General features: G+C 38.0%; 1 protein-coding gene across 3 annotated transcripts in view; it reads left to right on the top strand.

The window, feature by feature from the left end:
• Nucleotides 1-19,215, top strand: part of ZMYND11 (zinc finger MYND-type containing 11) — a 100,216-nt gene that overhangs the window by 68,310 nt on the left and 12,691 nt on the right. Inside the window, exons 4-11 of one of the 3 annotated variants that reach the window (XM_065731523.1) lie at nucleotides 2,131-2,175; nucleotides 4,926-5,087; nucleotides 12,992-13,069; nucleotides 13,464-13,556; nucleotides 14,999-15,086; nucleotides 16,253-16,308; nucleotides 16,959-17,036; nucleotides 17,580-17,698. In XM_065731523.1, the coding sequence (XP_065587595.1) occupies nucleotides 2,131-2,175; nucleotides 4,926-5,087; nucleotides 12,992-13,069; nucleotides 13,464-13,556; nucleotides 14,999-15,086; nucleotides 16,253-16,308; nucleotides 16,959-17,036; nucleotides 17,580-17,698 (719 nt within the window). The remainder of the gene's footprint in view (nucleotides 1-2,130; nucleotides 2,176-4,925; nucleotides 5,088-12,991; nucleotides 13,070-13,463; nucleotides 13,557-14,998; nucleotides 15,087-16,252; nucleotides 16,309-16,958; nucleotides 17,037-17,579; nucleotides 17,699-19,215) is intronic. The other 2 variants (XM_065731524.1, XM_065731525.1) reach the window with 2 other exon arrangements.

The raw sequence follows: 19,215 nt of genomic DNA, 5'->3' as shown, positions 1-19,215 counted from the left end.
AGAAGCAGTACATAGGTAAGCAGCAGAGAAACTCTGGAGAAGCCCTTGAAACAGAACACCTGGGAAAAAAAAAGTCCAAAGAATACTATGGGACAAAATGCCATACAGGAAAAGGCTGAGAACCTTGAGCTCCATGGAAAACGCTTTCCTTCATTTGCGTCATGTTGAATTTAGGACAACAGAACTGTATGTATATTATTCATAAATAAACATAATTGCGCCAAAGAAATAACTGAATTAAAATTGTTTTTCTATCTATGTGACCCTTTTTTTTTTTTTAGCTTACTGGTTGGGTCCAAAGGATAGCCATAATTTGGATGGCTTGGGAAATCTAGTTCAACAGTGTGAAACCAGCAAATCCCCATTGAGGGGAGCTTTGTGAATAGAGTTTTGCCTTTTTCCCCCCTCCCTTTTCCTCTCTTCCACCTGATAGTAGACTATTTACCGAGTATCTGGGCTACCATTATCTGGAGAAAACAGATTAACAGGTAAGAAATGAGTTATGTTAATGGAATGTGCATTTTAAAAAGGCGGAGTGGTCCTTTTAGAAGAAGTCTGAGTAAAGAGGTTATAATGTTTTCATGTGCTATGACTACATATAAATTATAGGAAAATAAAAATTTACTGTTTGTTTTTATCTCTCTCTTTTTTTTTTTTTTTTGGGTGCAATAATTACGGTATTGGTAAAGTATGGAATTGACCTAATTGTCGTAGTTGTGACCTCTGAATTATTGTTAATGTTACCGTATGTGCTTCACATCTCCTTAATGGTATGCTAATTGTACAGCAGAATGTCACATTCTCCAACATACAGATTCCCTATTTCAATTACAGCTAAGTAAATCTCCATTACTAATGAGTAAGCATTTCTTTTCCTTGTACATTTGCATTATAATGGACATTTTCTTTATGCACTAAAATTATTCTTTCCTTGACAACAACTGTATATTTCATTTTACAGTAAAGGCTACGACATGGTGATTCATGCTTTTCTGTTGGGTTTATCTCTTTTAAATTGTCAAATGTTCTAGGTAGCCTGACGTTTGCTGTCCTATGTTATTTTCCTGTTCTTCCAGAATAAATATATGTATTTTCTTTAAGACAACCTGTTTAATACAAATCATGAAAAAGTAAGCTTATGTCTCAGTCATAAGTAAAGCCATATTTCAGAATTGTTGCTTTGTTTCATTCATGTTGCTGAGAAATCTCAACTGCTATTTATGTCAGTGCAAAGTGACCTTTGTGATATAATGTTTGACCGATTTGAATATAAAGAACAAGTGACCACAAGTGACCCATATCACTGCAAGATTCCTCTCTGCTTAACAGAGCATAGCTCTTTGGCTATTAAATGAAATCCCCCAAACAGACATTTGCTGCCCTACTAATGCATGTATGTACAAAAGCAATGGGCAGCTGAGTAAAACAAATGGGGAAGGCCTCCTGTTCCACCTGAGCTATGTGGCTCTGCTGCCAGCCCCCTCCCCCCGAGAGCTGTGGGCAGTCCCTGGGTACCCCTGGACTTGGGCAGCCAGCTCCAGCCAACGGAGGATCCCCTCAGTGACCCAGAGCCTTCCCCTGCCCTCCATCAGGGAGCGAGGATATTGGCAAGCTGAGTCCCTATGGTGGATATCCTGCCTTTGTTCTGTATGGCCCCAGTAAAGTGTATCCCCTTTTGTGAAACTATCAGGACTGTGAGTTTTACTGATAAAGCGGGAGTTTCATGTTTGATCATATGCAGTAAAGAAGGAAGTGGTTTGATTTCATTGGGGTCTATGCAGTAAGTCACTTCACAGGAGCCAGCACAGCTTTCTGTATCACTGATTAATAATCATTAATATTCTTAAACATTTCCAAGTTTACCTGGTGGTGGGCGTGTATATGGGGAATAAGATGGGTGTTGGGTTCTTTCAATCATATAAGTAGCTGGGATATTGTAAAGAGACAGAGTGTGGTTAAAACATGAGGTAGCATTCCAGAAATGCAGGAGGAAATGTATGCAGCCAGATGTTAGAAGTAACATTGATTTCCTGGTCACTGTGCATGAATTCTTTCTAGCCTTGTGTATATCCTGATAATCGGACGGATTACAGTATAGATACAAAGTTTGTTTTGTTTTTATTTTGAAAGGCCTACGGTATGCAGCCTTTTTCCCAGACAGCAGCAAAAAACAAGGTGAACAATTTTTGCACTATGTGGTTTTGAATTCTGTCATATTTTCTATTACGTTTCTGTCTTCCATTAGGATAGCCTAGTTTGCTATATTAACCACCACCATCATCCATATCACTTCCAATTCTGAGTTTAGTCTGCATTATGTATGTATCTAGTTTGACGATTTCTCTCTCTCCCGGGGGCTGGAAGTGGTTACTCACACGTTACAGTTCAAGATGTTACAATGGTTGCCCTTTAATCAGTCATTTTTGGAGTGGCTGATGACACCTGGTGGTGTATATCATAAATGCAGACTTAACCGCGTTGGCAGCTGGCGGTGGATTTTGTCCTGTCCTACCCCGAGCGCTGGCAGTCAGAGTTGGAGCTCTTTAAATGAATCTGGTCTCCTGCACGAAAAAATCTCGGGAGCTCGTTCTACTCCCATTCAAACAGACGCAAACCGAGAGAAGCAGTAACATCTCACTGCTGTTGGAGCAAAATTACTGCCTCTGACCTTGCTATTGAAGCCAATAGTATAGCTTCTCACAAGGGCTATGTACATTTGTTATGTTCTCTATTAACTTTACAGATATACTGCATAAATGAATGTTTTATATATGCTTATGCACTAAATATACTGCATTAAACTAAAAATCTTTTCTGTGAAAAACCTAACGATTTGTATTTAGAATTAATGATACTTTCAGAACTTTCAATTGGGGTTACTCAAGGAAGCTTCTTTGGGTGTTTTATTTAGCATCATGGTTTCTGGCTTGAGTGCATGATTTTTCTTGCCAGCAAGTATATTTCCCTGTGTTAATTAAATTCCACATCTCTTTGCCAGCATATTTCCTAACAATGGAATATCTGGAATATACCAATAAGTAATGAGTAAGAATAAAAAGGAAAAATCCTGGAATCCTTATTCTGCTGTAAAATTCCTCATTGGTCAGAATTTCTTCAGCTCTTCTCCATTTGATTTTTCTCTGGATAAAACTTTAGTCAAAACTTTCTTGTTTAATTGGGCCTTTATTGCCTTTTTTGTTTTGTTTGTATTTTTTTCTAGTTCCATAAAGAAGTATTACAGTAAATATGAAATATCCTGATTTCTGTCAATCTGCAGAGAAACCACATGCATCTACAATGCAGTATCTTTAGTTGCTTCTAAAATATTGCAAAGAAAGGACTCTCAAAGTGTTCTGCCAACGGATTTTGTTGAAGGGGAAAGATTTTGTGTAATGAGAATACATTCTTTATAGCTAAATTAAGTGGTATTGTTTTGCCATTCTGAGATACACAGAATCAATATGTAAAATTAAGTAAGAAACAAAACCAATAGAAGAGTCAAGTTACACTGTTAATCTGAACAACAAAGGAGGTTGAAGTTCTGAGTCAGAAATTGTTTTGATTTTTTTTTTTTTGTATTTTATTGGTTTGTTTTTCCTAAGCTTACTGCTCCAACATTTGTGGGTATAAACTTTAGTGCAGGCAGTTGGGGTTGTCCAGAAATGTCTTGCATTTGTGGAGGGCTCTGGTCAGATGAGTTATGTACAGGATACAGCTGCTTCAGCATAAGGGAGTGGAGGTGCCATTTCGTAGCACTTCTTACCCCACTCCATGGGGAGACCTGACACCTAGGGACCTGAGGGGCACTGCTTCCTTTTCCATGGGAAAAGAGAATTGGACAAAAACCTGTTCAGGCCAGTGGTGGGAGTTGCTAACTCCACCTTTACAACATGGCATTAAAAAAGCTTTATCAGATTTTTATCAAGATAACTTACTGAAGAGCAGGAGTAATTTTTTCAGACATCTGAACCCATTGAAAAGTGACATTTGGACATTAAAAGGCACTGGGAGTTTAATCTGATATGTGACAGGGTTTTTTTTGTCTTTGAAGTGTAAGGAAAAGTATGACATTTCAGATAACAAACATTTAACGGTGGCCACTGGCAATTCTGTCTGGTTTTAGTGCTAAAGATTCCTAGAGCAAAATTCTGCCTCCAAATTCTATGCATGCTGCTCTCAGTTACTTCAGCAAAGCTTGTGCACATGTTTCAAAGGTCAGAATTTGGCCACTGGGGCTGAATTTTCAAGAAGGAGTGTATTAAAGACATCTGTATATCGACAGAACCACATCCTTTGTCTTCTGTAGGACATTTCAGGAATAAGTGCTATTGGGCACTGCAAGTGAAATATTTTCTATTTTTTGAATTGTATTGAGATTGCTTAGCAAAAACATTTCTTGCAATTAGAGGTTCATGATTTTGTGTATTTCTTGTAACTTAGCACTTTGAAAAGTTGTCAGCTTAAAGAGAGTAAAGATTGGAAGGGGCCACCCTTCAGAATATTACAGTTGAAAATCCACTGTAACAATCAAACCGAGGGGACATAGTCTGAGGAAATTGAATTCATTTGAAGTGCACAACCTTTTGTTTGTAGTCTAATACAGAGAGGTCGACAACAGTGTTGTACACAAAGGTAGAAAACAAACCCACTGTTCATTGTGGACAGAGCTCATATTTGAAATTATGTTACTGATCAGACACTTGAAAAAGCTAAAACTTGGCATTCACATGCTGTGTGAGTTAGCACATATTAAATTGATGAAGATCTTTAAGCATGTAGGTTTTCCCCTGTTTTTTAAGCATTATACACTTCTTAACTGTTTGTAATGTCTAATTGCTGCTGGATTTCAAGACATATCAATTTTGTTCTTAGTTCCTGAAGATTTTGACAGAATATCATACCAAAATATTTTGTATTTTTTGTAGGACTGGGAAACAGAAAATCATGACTGGTATTGTTTTGAATGCCATTTGCCTGGAGAGGTGTTGATATGTGACCTGTGTTTTCGTGTGTATCATTCCAAGTGTTTGTCTGATGAGTTCAGGCTTAGAGACAGCAGTAGTCACTGGCAGTGCCCAGTTTGCAGGGTGAGTACCTCTGAGCTTTCATGTGCTGATTAGAGGGTTGGTATTCGTGAATAGTTTCATTAAGGTGTCCAGATGGTCTGGCCAGGTTAATGGATAAAAAATGAATATTTTAACAATGATACATACCTAGAGCATCTGTGCAGAGATACTAAAATATGGTGCATGTAGCAGATGGTTATTTTTGAAGACTCCAGCAAGTTTTACTTATGCATTTGAAAGCACACAGTATACTGTGTGGGAACGTGTGTACGTATGTATGCAATGTATGAATGCAGTATATTGTGGAAATCTTCAACATGAGTAAATAAATTGCTATATAAGATGCTGCTGTTTTTGTTTAACCTCATTTTAATGAATCATAATGTATTTTTTTTTGTGTGTGTTTCGATGACCGCATTCTTAATATTTTATTGGAATCATATTTTGTATTGTAAAGCCACAGTCATGTTGCTGACAACTGAAACTAAGGGGTGAAGTTCTGCCTTTCATTTGCTCTTATGCATTTATTGGCATGAAAAAGCCAATGTGGATTTCACCCATCACTTCTGTATCTATACTGCTTTTTCTCTACAGTTGTTTTTCTTGTGAATATGGTAGGGTGACAGCAGAGTTATTTTTTATATATGTTAGAAGAACAAGCAGGTATATTGTCTATGTATTGTTAGAAGGCCAGCCATATGTCATGGAAGTGCTTGCTGGTACATCAACCAGATATTTGTCCTAACTGTTGTCACCTCCGCATAACCTCCCACATTTCTAGGCTTCTTTAAATAGAGAACAAAGCATATGAGAGAGTAAGACAAAGTTACTGATATAAAAGGCATACAGATTTGCCAGTTGCCCTTGGTTTACTGGAGTGATGGGAAGCTCCTTGCCAAAGGCTGAGGTCTAGCTGTAGGGCAGTGGACTGACCTTGAGATGTTCTCAGCTGTAAACAGGATTAGGGGTTGGGTGCTTCTTAAGCACAGAGAGGTGGTGTGGTGGTGTTTTGTTTTTTTAACATATAAATAGTTTTCTTTCAAAACAATACTTTCTGACTGCTGATACCTTGGAACCAGTTGTAATAACCTGACAACTTCTGCCTCAGAGTGGGAGCTCTCAGGATTTAGGGAGATAATGGAAATAAGAAAATTAAGCATTCCCCATTAAGTGTAAGGGAATTAAACAAAAAAAACCCACCAAGGCAGGGAATGTGCTGTTAGGAATAAGGACATGTACTGTATCCTCCTGTACTGAAGTACCAGCATTTAATTTAGCTACCGAGTATTCTCTCTGTTGGAAACAAAGAATGGTAACATATATGTGAATTGCTTTTAGATTTTTAAAGTAATCACTTTAATGATTGCTTTTTTTCATAATAAATATCGATAGCTCTTGCACATAGTTAAGGTCAGATAAACCTGATCCAATCTCCACTCTAGTTCACAAGCGATTTTAGATGACAGTTGGTGAAAGAGGGAATGTAAATGATTTAAGCCACCTTATGTGTTTGGAGGCTTATGGCATCTATTTTACAAGATGGATGTCTGCAGAGTGCACAGATCTGTGGGGTGGTCAGCTCTGAGATCAACTGGACATTCATCCTAGAGCTTTGAGATCTTTTATGGCACTGATAATAAATGGATCTTTATCTTAGACCACAGGTCATGTGTCCTTTTGCCTACTGTTTCCCTTTTTTACTATACAAGGAAAAGTTTTGGGGTCTCATATCCTTCCTGCTCCTTAGACCCTTGGCTTGCTCAGTGCTTTGTATGATGACCAACCTACTTAGGAGAATACTGCCATTTTGAATGCCATGCCATCCCTTTTCCCCTTGTATTGACATATCTTCTGATAATTACTCCAATTCATTTGAAACCCCAAGTTTACAGACTGGGACTAATGAGGTTTGCACAGACTTTAGGAGCAAGGATGAGGTCTAGATGAGAATTAGCATCCTTGTGTCAGGTTTCAGTATTCTTCCACTGCTTCCCCCCACCTTCCTAGGAACAGACTGCTCTAATTTTATTTTAAAAGAAGAGATGGCTATATTCAAAATACTGTGGTAGTTTAGAGAACCCTGGCTGATGTCCAGAGGACAAAGCAGAGCTTAACTCTCTTGCATAAGGGCAATGGGATTTACTTTGCATTATCTGCAGTAAATGTGGATGTTCAAGAGATGTAATAGGGACAAAAAAGATGTGTATATTTTTGTACTTTTTTCTTGTGACTGGACACAGAATATTCTTCCAGGGGATCTCCAAGCTCTTTACAAAGGTGAAGTGGAAATATGTTTAAAACCTAATATATTGGGAGAAATAATCTAAGAACACTTCATTCTTATGTAAAGATTGCTTCTGTAATGCTGCCAAGGTCAGCAAGCCTTTGGATTATTTGTTTCACGATTGCTGGCTGTACTAGTTCAATCAACCTGCACAGCTTTATCTTGCACACTTGACTACTCAGAAGCATTTTATAAAGGACGTTGCCAAGGATTTGTTCATAACTTTAAAATATTTTTTCTCCTGTAACGTTTAGAACGGTCCCTCACAATCTGTGCTCTGAACTCTGTTTCCCTGCTGGCAGTTTTTCCCTGCTGCATCCATAAGCAAGAATGTGTAGTTCCTGGCTCTTTTATTTTTTTAACTTTACGGAACCAATCTGAATATTTTATACCCTACATAATTCTCAGCAGGAGACAAGAGTCAAGCAAAGTTCAACTCAAACCATACTGCAGTGATTGAAGATTTTCCCTGACTGCTGACTAATCACTGTCTTCAGTGAAATAAATTGGTATTTTCATCAACATTCCTGGTAGATAGGTCACTAGAGAAAAACGGTATCAAGTGGATTTGGAGATTGGATTAGCCTTCTCCCACTGCTGGAATGGTCCATTCAGTACAGGGTTAGTGTGCTGGGTCTCTGAAGGATGCGGGGGACTTGTACGCTTATTGCCACTCTTTGGTTGGATAAAGAGAGGAAATCAATCTTATCCAGTTAACTTAGTGCCTCAAAACTACATAAAGTACTACAAAAATGCAGTAGTTTGGGTTTGTTGTTGTTGTTGTTGTTTGTGAAAATAGATGTATACAAGAAGTTTGAATAGGAGAAAATTGATCCAAGTTTGAATAACTAATTAATACCTTAATTCTTTTTTTAGTATATATATTTTTAGAAAGGCAAAATTATGCATGGTGATGTATTTTGTCCCAGAGGAATACATTTTTTATTTGTGAAACAAAAAATAAGAGTTAGTTTTGGTTTCACTTGTCACCCTGGGCTATTTTGTTGTTTTTGTTATTGCCGTTGTTGGGGCTTTTTTTTTAATTTTATTATTATCATTATTTATTTATTTATTGCAAACATCTGATCAGGCATTTATCTTTCATGCATGTGCTTTAAATTTAAACCAGTTTACCTATGGTAGTAGGTGATTCAGTATTTCTGTGTTTTGTGTATATGCAAGCAAAGTAAGGTGTGGAGCTTAAGATATTAAATGCTGTGCTGATATGTATTCCATAAATAGGTTGTTTCAGAGTTGTGGTATTGTAGTGAGCATTTCATAGGGTACATAAAAATTCAGCATCACGCAGTTCACAATCAGTAATAGGTGTAATATTACATGAGAATAATAATGGAAAGTCAGAAATTTAGAAATATGAAGGTTACTTAAGCGAAGTAGATCTAGAATTTTCTATGAAGAAAACTAAAATCACAGCCAGAACCTGTACAATAACTATATGATGAAACATATTCCATTAATAGGGTCTGGCATATTTATACAAACTATACCTATGCATTAGCACCAAATTCATCTGTAAATTTAAACCCTAGAAAAATCCAAGGGCCAGCAGGTAAAGCAGAGAGCTTATAAACAACATTGGTTAATAAATGGTAGGCTTGTACACTTAGAGGATGCACGCATGGAAACCGGAACTGCTTCTGGAAATGGAGCTGGTGACTTAGAAGGATGTGTCTGTCACTGAGCAGCCTTCACTTAATCCATCACTGAGCAGCTTCCTGCTCTGACGTGGGGCTCTTCAGCGTGCACACACCTGACAGTTGAGAGAGCAACAGCAAAAAAAGGTTAATCAGAGACTGTAAGACCTCTTTCTCAGAGTGCAAAACATAGGTAGTGCCACCATAGACAGTGTTCCTGGAGGATGGAGTGTTTCCTGGGAGTTCCCTCAGCTGCTGCTGACCTCGAGGAGTTCATGATGCCTTGCAGTGATCTGCACTGTGCGTGTCAGGGTTGCTAAGTCAGTTGCACCTTCACAGTGCAAAGTATTGCCACACTGTTTCCCAGTTAAGCACTTTTATTAATCTGGGATAACGAATGCAAACAGTAACATAAATCCAGTCTTCAGGTACCAATTTCTAAGAAATAGACATGCCCCAGAGAGTAATGCATATGTAAGGTATTTCCTGCACCTACAAGCACAGTTAGGTTGCAACTTTGGCCTTTGGGTAGACCAATAGCCAGAACCTGAGCTGAAGATGGCTAACCTCCGTAAAGGCCCCGTTTTCCCTTTTTACTGTTGAGCATGATAGAATTAGAGTCACAGAATGTTTAAGGTTGGAAGAGACCACTAAGATCATCTAGTCCAACCGTAGATCCAGCTAGTCAAACCATGACGTTACATGGGATAGGATGTCTCTTTAGTCAGATTGGGTTATCTGCCTGGTTAAATTCCTCCCCATCTTCTTGCATGCTATCTATTCATTGGGGTAATACAAAGAAACAGAAGTCTTGATGTTCTGCAGACTGTTGATCCATAGCTAAAACATCCCTGTACTATCAGCATAATTTTGGTGACGTCTGAAACCCAGCACCATATTATCTGCTGTGAAGATCGTTAACTCCATCCCAGCCAGAACTAGTACAATCCATATATTAAATGGTCCTGAAAATCTATTTGGGTTGGATTGAATCTTAACAGTGTCTTAGAAAAGGTTTGCAATAGTGTGTCTTAGTAGATCTGACTATGAGGAAAGATATGCAGTAGATATTGCCACTTTTACAAATTTATGAGTTACCAGTATTGTTTTCCTTTCCTAAACGTAGGAAATAAAAAGACCTAATTTTCATCTGTACTTGGTTTTATATCACTCTGTCTATAAAGGGACCTGAAAGTGGGTAAATTTTCTTGTCTCAGAACAGTTTGATTTTATGTAAAAGATATCCCTCATCTAATATTAACCATTCTTTAAGTGTCTAGTTTGACTAATCCCAGATCAAGACAAGTCTTCAAAATACAAAATAGTTTTATGGAAAAAAAAAACAATCCACATTTTTGATCATAGCTTCTCAGCAATGTATTAGGTATCTCCTAGAGAGTAATCTTGCTGAAAAGTGCACGAAGTGGTTTAATTATAACTTTCTACGAAGGACGAGTAACCTTGCCATAGAAAGACATTGTGCTGACACATAGGCTTCTGTTCCCTAACTCATTACCTTTCAGTTTTTAGTAGAGCAACCTGAAGATCAATTTTTTTCTTAAAAGAAATCAGGATAGAGAACCGAAAAAAAGGGAATAAATGCAAGTTTGCCTGAATTGGCAAGTTAATTGTATCATTTTCATTACTGCTTAGGATTATATTAATTGCTGACATCAATAATGACACAAAGCCAGCTATCTATCTTTCATTATGATCTGAGGGATAAGTCTGTAAACCATCTATCTTAACACAGTCTTTTACAAACTGTCTTGCCCACCAGACCATGAAAAAAGGTTCACATGAGTTTTGAAATATTTTAAAGGATGATATATTCAGAACCGCATCAGAGAGAGAAGACCAATCTCTGCAAGTTAATTTTACTGCGTCCTGCTAAGTCTCAGCCTGTTAAAATGCTATGTCATTGGCAAGCATATAGCACTCTTGCCTAAAATGACAAAATGACAGCTGCATTTCATAATGCAGAAAATGTAATGCATTGCAGCTGAGTAGGAACGTTGTTTTACTTAAAACTGGACTGAGAATTGAATTTAAGTAGAATGCAGGTTCTCGTGGCCGATTGCTTTGTCTGCCATGTTTACTTTAAACAGATATAGAGAAGGTGATTCAGAGTACGGAGTAAAATTCTGTCTGATTCCACAGTCCAGGCAGGCAGTCTAGGAATTATTAACACTGAAAATAATGCTAAAATGTGAGAGTTAGAAATATCTGCTGGCCCTATCCACAGTACTGCATTTTGCCCAACAGTGGCACTGTCCTTTCAGGAAGGAGCTATAGTGCCACTGTGCATACTGCAGTATCTGTGTAGGTCTGTGATTATGAGGCAGGTCGCATGTAATGGTGAAGTAGAAATATTTCAGCACAGCCTGCAATGATTATTCATACTGCTAAGCAGCTGAATAACCACCTTCATTGTTAGTGCTAAGTACAAATTTTATTTAATTTAAGGAGGTAGGAGGTACAAACCTGAGATGCATAGGTTGCATTCTTGCTGGAGCACTAGGGCCAGTCTGTCATTTCAGTGTCTTCAGTGTCTTTCAGAAGGAAGGAAAGCAGAGCAGACTGAATCACAAAACAAATTTCTATCCTTTTGTCTATTTATTTATTTATTTATTTTTGTATTAGCATGTAATTTGTACTCTGCTAAGTAAACATGTAACAGTAGTTGCTCTATGCTCAACGTATATCTTCCCTCTCTATATTCAGGTTCTGTTATGAATAATTCAGTAAAAAATAACTCACTTCTAGTGATAAATTGTTTGTAAGCCTCTTAGCTCTTAGTAACCCATTAGGTACCCATGTGGTACTATGTGGTGAACTGGCTCGTTACTTCATATGCATTTACAAAGTAATGTTTGCTAAGCAGCAGTCATGCACATAGTTATGTGGACCTTGCTAAAAACTATCAGAGTTTGAAGAGGCAGGTGTAGCTCCAGGGATTTGGTCCCTGCACTTTGCATGCAGGTGGTGATGGGGCGTAGGAGGGGAGAACTCAGCTTGGCGTTCACTGCGTTCAGAGCTTTGAGGAGAAGTAAACATTTTTGCTAAATATTTAAGCAGTCAAAAACCACTGCCCGACCATAAGCCTGGAGCCCATGCTGCTATTTCACTGCACTTTTGTTTTGAGGAGCTCCTGTAGGCAAGAACAAAGAGAAGATAGGAGCTGTTGTGAGACCATGTAGAACTGTGCACAGCCAGCGGCCGGGGATTGGAAAGGCTGCACTGTAGGAGAGCTAGGCACCTGAGAGCCACCCTCTATGTAGCAGCATGTTTTCAGCATGAAGGGCTTCCCACTAGCCTGAATTGGCTTTGAAGAGTAGGGATAAGACTCTGCACTAGTCCGAGATGGGGATGAAAACTACTGGATCCTGAACTGTTACAAAGAAGTAGGCTGTGCTTCAAAATCTGGATTACATTTTATGAAGGAAAAACCACAAAACTTAACAACTGCTGCATTTCTTGAGCAGTAGAAAGTACTGTGAGTTCTTAATGGGTAGAGCAGTCGTGTGTCTGAGTGCATCCTACGTGGTGTCTGTTTGCCTAGTAAGTACATACTTTATAGATAGTACAGGATATTCTTTTGGAAGTGATTTCTTATTTTACTGAAAATATTAATGCTTTGCTAATTAAAAATAAATTTCAAACTATAATGCCTTTATTCATTACTTTATTCTAATAAGACACTCTTCTATGTGAAAAGTTTTGTCAAAATAGTATGAATATAGGTGGAAATAAAACTGGTTATTTTTGGATAGCTGAAGTCCTCAGCTGAGTTGTAATTCAAAGCAACACGTATGGTTGTTATGAATTGTTAGTGTTACCAAATTCCCAGAAAAGATTTTCCCCTAAAAATTCTGATATAGTTTGATCTGGAGTTAACTTTTCAAAAAATGTTGTGACACAGAATTTTTTCTGGATGAATTTTGAAGTCAAATTTAAAATAATACGATCTTGTTTTTCTTTGACAGAGCATCAAGAAGAAAAACACAAGTAAACAAGAGATGAGCACATACCTGCGGTTCATAGTCTCTCGTATGAAGGAGCGGGTGAGTCTGAAGCAGGGAACCTTAGCAAAGTGATGTGTGCTGTAGGGGGTGCAGTGCAGCTGGCCGTGTGTGACTGCACTGGAAGGAGGCCTACAGGAGAGGGTCCTTTTACTTCTCTTGCCATAAGTAGAGCATGTATTTCAACATACACGTAGCATATCTCCTTGCTAATACTGATATAATTGTGGCAGGAACAGCTATACAATGGGTCCAGAGCTCTTTTGAAACTGATATTTTTCAGGTTTGAGATACGTGTAATGTGTAAGACTGTTTATCTGCAGCTTGTCTATTCTCCACCTGAAATGCTCCAAGCTATTACAGTTTTTTAATCTTTTGTTTATGTTTTAAGCAGATTCTCAATGCAGTAACTTGTACTGTCTCATGGTCCTTTCAGGCTATAGATCTAAACAAGAAAGGGAAGGACAACAAACACCCAATGTATAGGAGGCTGGTGCACTCAGCTGTTGATGTTCCTACTATTCAGGAGGTAGAGTGATTTCCTTGCTAACTTCCACACTGTTTCGGTGCCTTTTAACAGTGAAGATAAACCTTAAGAACTAAAGCACAAATCCTGTTTAGTTCTCTTCAGCATTGTATCAGGCATTGAATGTAGGAGCTTAAAATTTCATACTTTTCTTTATAAGTAACCAAGTGAAAGCATCTGGAGTGGTGCCTGGTTTTCAGACATAGAGTATTCTCAATTCCTTTCATGTTAAGATTTTACTAAGAGCTGCAGGTAGCTGAAATCTTCTTTAAAAAGTATGCATTATATAAGTCCTTGATTATGGCCCTTAGTGCCTGTGTTTGCATATCTGGCCCAATGTTTTTGACTATATTCCAGTTTTAACCATTGAAGCATTGTATAGATGTCAACTTCAGAAATATCTGAATGATTCATGAAGAACCAAGTTTGTTGATCACAAAAAAAAACAAGACTCACTTAACATCTGTTTTGCATTAATTGTTCCAAGAATGAAGTTCTGGAGTGTACTCTTTTTTTTTTTTTTCTGAACAAAAGGTCTGATTGTGACTCATGTAAATGAACTGCACATGACCAAACTGGATAGCATATCATTTTATTTATTGCTGCAACTCGATTGCTGTGACATGTTAACAGATATTATCCTTTACAACCACAGATGTAAAAAAACCTTTGTTTTATTATTGTTTCTGAAATACATGGATAAACAATGGCTACACTGACAATTTTGGAGACATCTATTACGGGCTGGATTGAAGTGACTGAAACTCAAAATAGGTCAGGTTTCCCTTCCACTGTGTCACCTTCACCCTCTTCACAGAGGGTCTTTTTGGACTTGATAACATCCCAGAAATTGAAGACATTTTGTTTGATGATTGGAATTCTCACAGGTGTTCTTCAAAGAACATAACAGAAAAGACTGCATTCCTTACTAGAGAAAGGATCTTACTAGGTAAATGAACTGCATGGCTCCCTGTGGGCTTTTGTTATGAATTTGGAAGACTAAGGCAATCAGCCTTCATCAGAAAACACTCACTGTCAAGTGAAAATCCTAGAAGTATAAAAGCAGTCAACACTGATTTGAAAGTAGCACATATTTAAAGGTATAAAATCTTCACCTCAGGGAATATAGCTTTATTTGAACAAGCATTCTGGATCACATCTTACTACTCCAGAGTTACCCTGTTAAAACCAAGAGGGTTGCTTTTTGGATCTTAATCAGACATCAAAGTACATATTTTACTGCTGAGCATTGCATGAAGGAACCAATGCAGCCAGTGTTCAGGTGCTAACAAACCGTGTCAAACAGCTGTAAGTATGACTTCTGTATGCTGGAAAGGCAGTGTCTGATCTGTATTGCGTAATGCAGATTTCCATGAAGGCTTTTTTGCATAAAACAGGTACAATACTTTGGCAGTTTTTTCACAATCCTGTTTTCTTTTGTATAGAAAGTAAATGAAGGAAAGTACAGGAGTTATGAGGAGTTCAAAGCAGATGCACAGCTGCTTCTACACAACACAGTGATTTTCTATGGAGGTAAAGTGCTACATTTACTACTTGCATTATTTGATTTATCTTTATCAGTAGGAAGCTCACAAGTTCAAGATTGATTTGGGTATTTGATAATCTTAAATTTAGATGGAGTTATTTGAAAGCCCTGACAAATCAGAGTAAGCTGCAGGACTTGGTTGACTGCAGGGTCTGTGCTTGCCCACTTGCTACATGCCTATTTTCTTTCTCCCTGCTAAGCCTGTCCGTTGGGATTTGCAACTTTGCAATCCTGTTTCTTCTGCAACCTAAGCCATAAGTTAATCTGTGCTACAGATTTCTTCCGGAATACATATGTTGCTCTAGAGTGGAAAAAGGTACAGTTTCTGATGTGCTGTATCAGCAAAAACATTGGCAATATCTGCCTCATTGCAGCAGCAGACACATTGACATGCCCGTAAAAACGCTGCTGCCATCAGAAAAAGACCATCAGAAAAGCTGCCAGCCACTGTGAGGGTATTTGCTGATTGTTTAATAATGTGTGATGATACACCTGGAAGGGAAAAACACCACCACCACTTCCAGAAGTCATAGCCAAGGTTCTCCAGAGCTGTCTTTTCAGGAAGGATGTGGTTTGTAATTCTCCCACAAAGACAGCTCAGGGGAACTGGGAGAAGGCTGGGACCAGGCCATGAGCAGTGTCACACAACCCACACTGTCACTAGGAAGGAGAGTGCTAATAGAGAGAGAGTGTGGTAATAGAGAAATACTCAAGTCTCAAGGGAAGTCCATAGTGATAAACAGTTTCTGAAGCATTACTCTGAGCAGAAATACTTAGGAGATTGTACCTGTGTTCATTACAGCAGTGACTGCAGAGGACCATGTTTTAGGGCAATTGTTAAGACATGAGCAGAGAAAGAACCTGGATCCATGATAGAGCACCCGTGTCTTGCTGCTGCTGCTCCTCAGATTTATATTTGTATTGTTTGGTTTAAAAGCTCCCAACGGTGTTTTTGCATTATAAACATAAAAGAGCAAGCAAATATTGAACTGATCATTAGGAAATTTTAAATGGAAGGGTTATCCAGGTGGCTGAATTATGTTTTACATTCTCAAGCAAGACAATTGCAGCATGAAAGTCAGAGCAGCTGCAGATCTTTGTAAGCACAGCGATCATACTGTGATTGTTCATAGCATTTATTTTTAATTTATAGCGGACAGTGAACAAGCTGACATAGCGAGGATGCTTTACAAAGACACATGCCATGAAGTAAGTAGCAACAAGTAACCAAGACATAGACGTGCTATTTGGTTTTTGCTATAGAGTCTAGGAGAATGATTCTTCCTGTTACAAAAACAAGGATGCAAAATTCTAGCTGCTGATTCAGAATTGCTTTTCCATTTTTTTGCAACTAGACTATCATTTGGATAAAGTGATGTTGAAGTTTTAGTTTTGAAATAATGTGGTAATTCACAATTGGACTAGAAATAATTGTACTAGCTTGTATAATTTCAGTCTGAAGCACAGTTCCTACCAATTTCTGTAATTGACATTGAAACATTTATCAGTATTCAAAGGAGACCAAAAAGTAAAGATGAGGTAGCTGTCACATTTGCTCTGTAGAGTTTTTTCTTTCAGAATGTGCTTTAAATTTTGATGAATTTAAAAAACGATGCGTTTTGGCTTTAATAAATCATTAAGCGTTCAATTAAGCCCTTCCCCCATGTTTCTGAAAGTATGAATAATGTTTCTGCATCTTGTCTTTCATCTGCTCTTAAGGCATCTCATTTTTACAGCTCACTGCACAGAAGTAACTCCACCCAATTAGCAGGCAGGGCTGAAAAATTCTGCCACTTACACTACTGAGCTCATACAAACAGGATTTTTGAGGCTTATTTATATCTGTTTTTGTTTTTCAGCTGGATGAACTGCAACTTTGCAAGAACTGTTTCTATTTGTCAAATGCACGACCTGACAATTGGTTCTGCTATCCTTGTGTATGTTGCTGACACGTATTTTTGTTTGTTTGTTTCCCTGTATAATAGCTGCAGTTTGGTCTCATTAATGCATTGAATGCTCCATTTCAGTGAGTGTGTTTCAGATGTATGATTAAGGCTTGCTTAAGTCTAGATATTTAACACAGGCAGAATGTTGGTTGAAGTGCAGGGCTGTAACATTACGTGTAATAAACTTGATTCCCAGACCGTTACAGCGCTTTCACAAGGAAATAAGGAGCTGACAGAAATAAAACCTTACTCTGGAAAAGGGCAAAGACAAGTTGAACTTTGGGGATGCTTAAGATAAATGTTTTCAGTGGACAGTTACGCTCTTTCCAGACTTCGTCTTTTTTTGACGGTAATCCAAGCAATAAATCTTACAGAGAAATATGTATTGTAAGAAGATAAAAATGAAAACAAGCATTAAATACAAACAGAAACCATATTCTTAAGAAACTAGGATAGCATTAAAGTACAATATTTGTGGTAGAAATTAGTATACTGCTTCATATCCAATAATAAATGCAACTCTTCTTTTTCCAGATACCTAATCATGAGTTGGTTTGGGCCAAAATGAAAGGCTTTGGGTTTTGGCCAGCCAAAGTCATGCAGAAAGAGGACAATCAAGTTGATGTTCGCTTTTTTGGTCATCACCACCAAAGGTAATTTATTAATTCCATGTGCTGCTTTTTAAAAACAGTACTTAGAATGAATTTATCTCATCTGTTGTGCTGTGAATCCTGGCTCAGCGAGCTGCAAGCCAATTGTTTCAGAAAACTTAAAGCTCAGGATAACACAGTGAAGTTGCCAAATGGCTCAGAGATTCCCTTTCCACAGTTTTGATAGTGGTTACTTGATGCCGTTTTAATTAAAGGAAGCAAGTGAACTTCTGTGCAGAGAACTGTTCTTTGCAAAGCAGTAACAATCTGCTAATCCAGTCCTCGGTAAAAATTGGACAAAAATGTTCTCATCTTACCAGCAGTATTGACTTTGTGCAGTGTTCTCTTCCAAGCAATGGCACTGTTCATTTGTTTTTGTCTGTTTTGTTTTAGCGACATAATATACATCACAAATATCACAGATATATAACACTGGTGGAATTCATGCTGAGAGCTGCTTGGCAGTTACAGAGAATAACTCTTTACATTGGAGACTCCACCACTTTTACTTCCAAATTCACTTGTTTGTTCAGCATCTGGGGAAGGGTATAGTGGGGTTGCTTCAGTGACTGTACTGATTTATTTGTCTTTTTGTGGTTTAATTTATATGCCTATATGTGAGCACAGGCATATAAATATTTGCAAATTAATGCATAGGTTTTGGGAAAGCTTATATTTTGAAGTATCCCAAAAAGTCTGGAGAATTCAGAAAACAGTATTCTATGAAACTGTGGCTTTAAATTACTTTTGAGCTAAGTTTAACGTGTTGCGTGGACTACCCAGATTTCCTGATAGGTATTAAGTGGACACAGCGTCTTTAATTGTGTCTCAATAAAAGAATGATTGACTTTGAGTCTGTTGCAGCTAATCTCATTAGTAGTTTTGGCATTAATTTCCCAAAGCTTCAAAGTGTTTAAGAAAGTAGTATGACTTGTGGACTGAGGTACTTTTTGGGAGCATGTGCTGGTAGAAAATGCGAAGTAACTTCACTAAGTGATATTGATGTTCAAATAATCTGACCATGGACATTTAATTTATTATATTATGTACTCCCTTATGTAGATGTGCAGGGCAGTAACTCTTTTTCTTTAATATCCAGTGCTGTGTAGTGTAACCTTTCAAAATGTCAAAAGCTGCACATCTTTCTGTGTGAGGACTGTCTCTGAAAATACCAAAGTACTTTTGGAACCAGACTACCAGTATGAATTCAATCCAAACAAGCATGATAGTCTCTGTATGAGTTCAGTCCTGACAGACAGGAGCCCAAGCCACAAAGGATCTACATTCAAAGTGATAATTTGGTACATGCCTTGCTGATTTTGGGAAAGAGGTTACGGGGCTAAACTGGATTAGCAGATGAATCTTCAGTAAAGATGTTCCTCTGTCTGACAGGGCATTTCACAAGAGAGCAGGCAGCCAATGGGTCTCCTTTTGGTGCTAGGAGATGTTTGTGGATCATCAAAAGCAAGAGAGACTTTCAGCATGCAGTGCTAATAAGTGCTTTTAATAACACAAATGTC

The sequence above is a fragment of the Cyrtonyx montezumae genome, unplaced genomic scaffold (assembly GCF_038088225.1).
Source record: "Cyrtonyx montezumae isolate F1298 unplaced genomic scaffold, pur_monq_1.0 scaffold_14, whole genome shotgun sequence".
Lineage (NCBI taxonomy): Eukaryota > Metazoa > Chordata > Aves > Galliformes > Odontophoridae > Cyrtonyx > Cyrtonyx montezumae.
The sequence above is the reverse complement of the archived record's forward strand: the minus strand, read 5'-3'. Positions and strand labels throughout refer to the sequence as shown.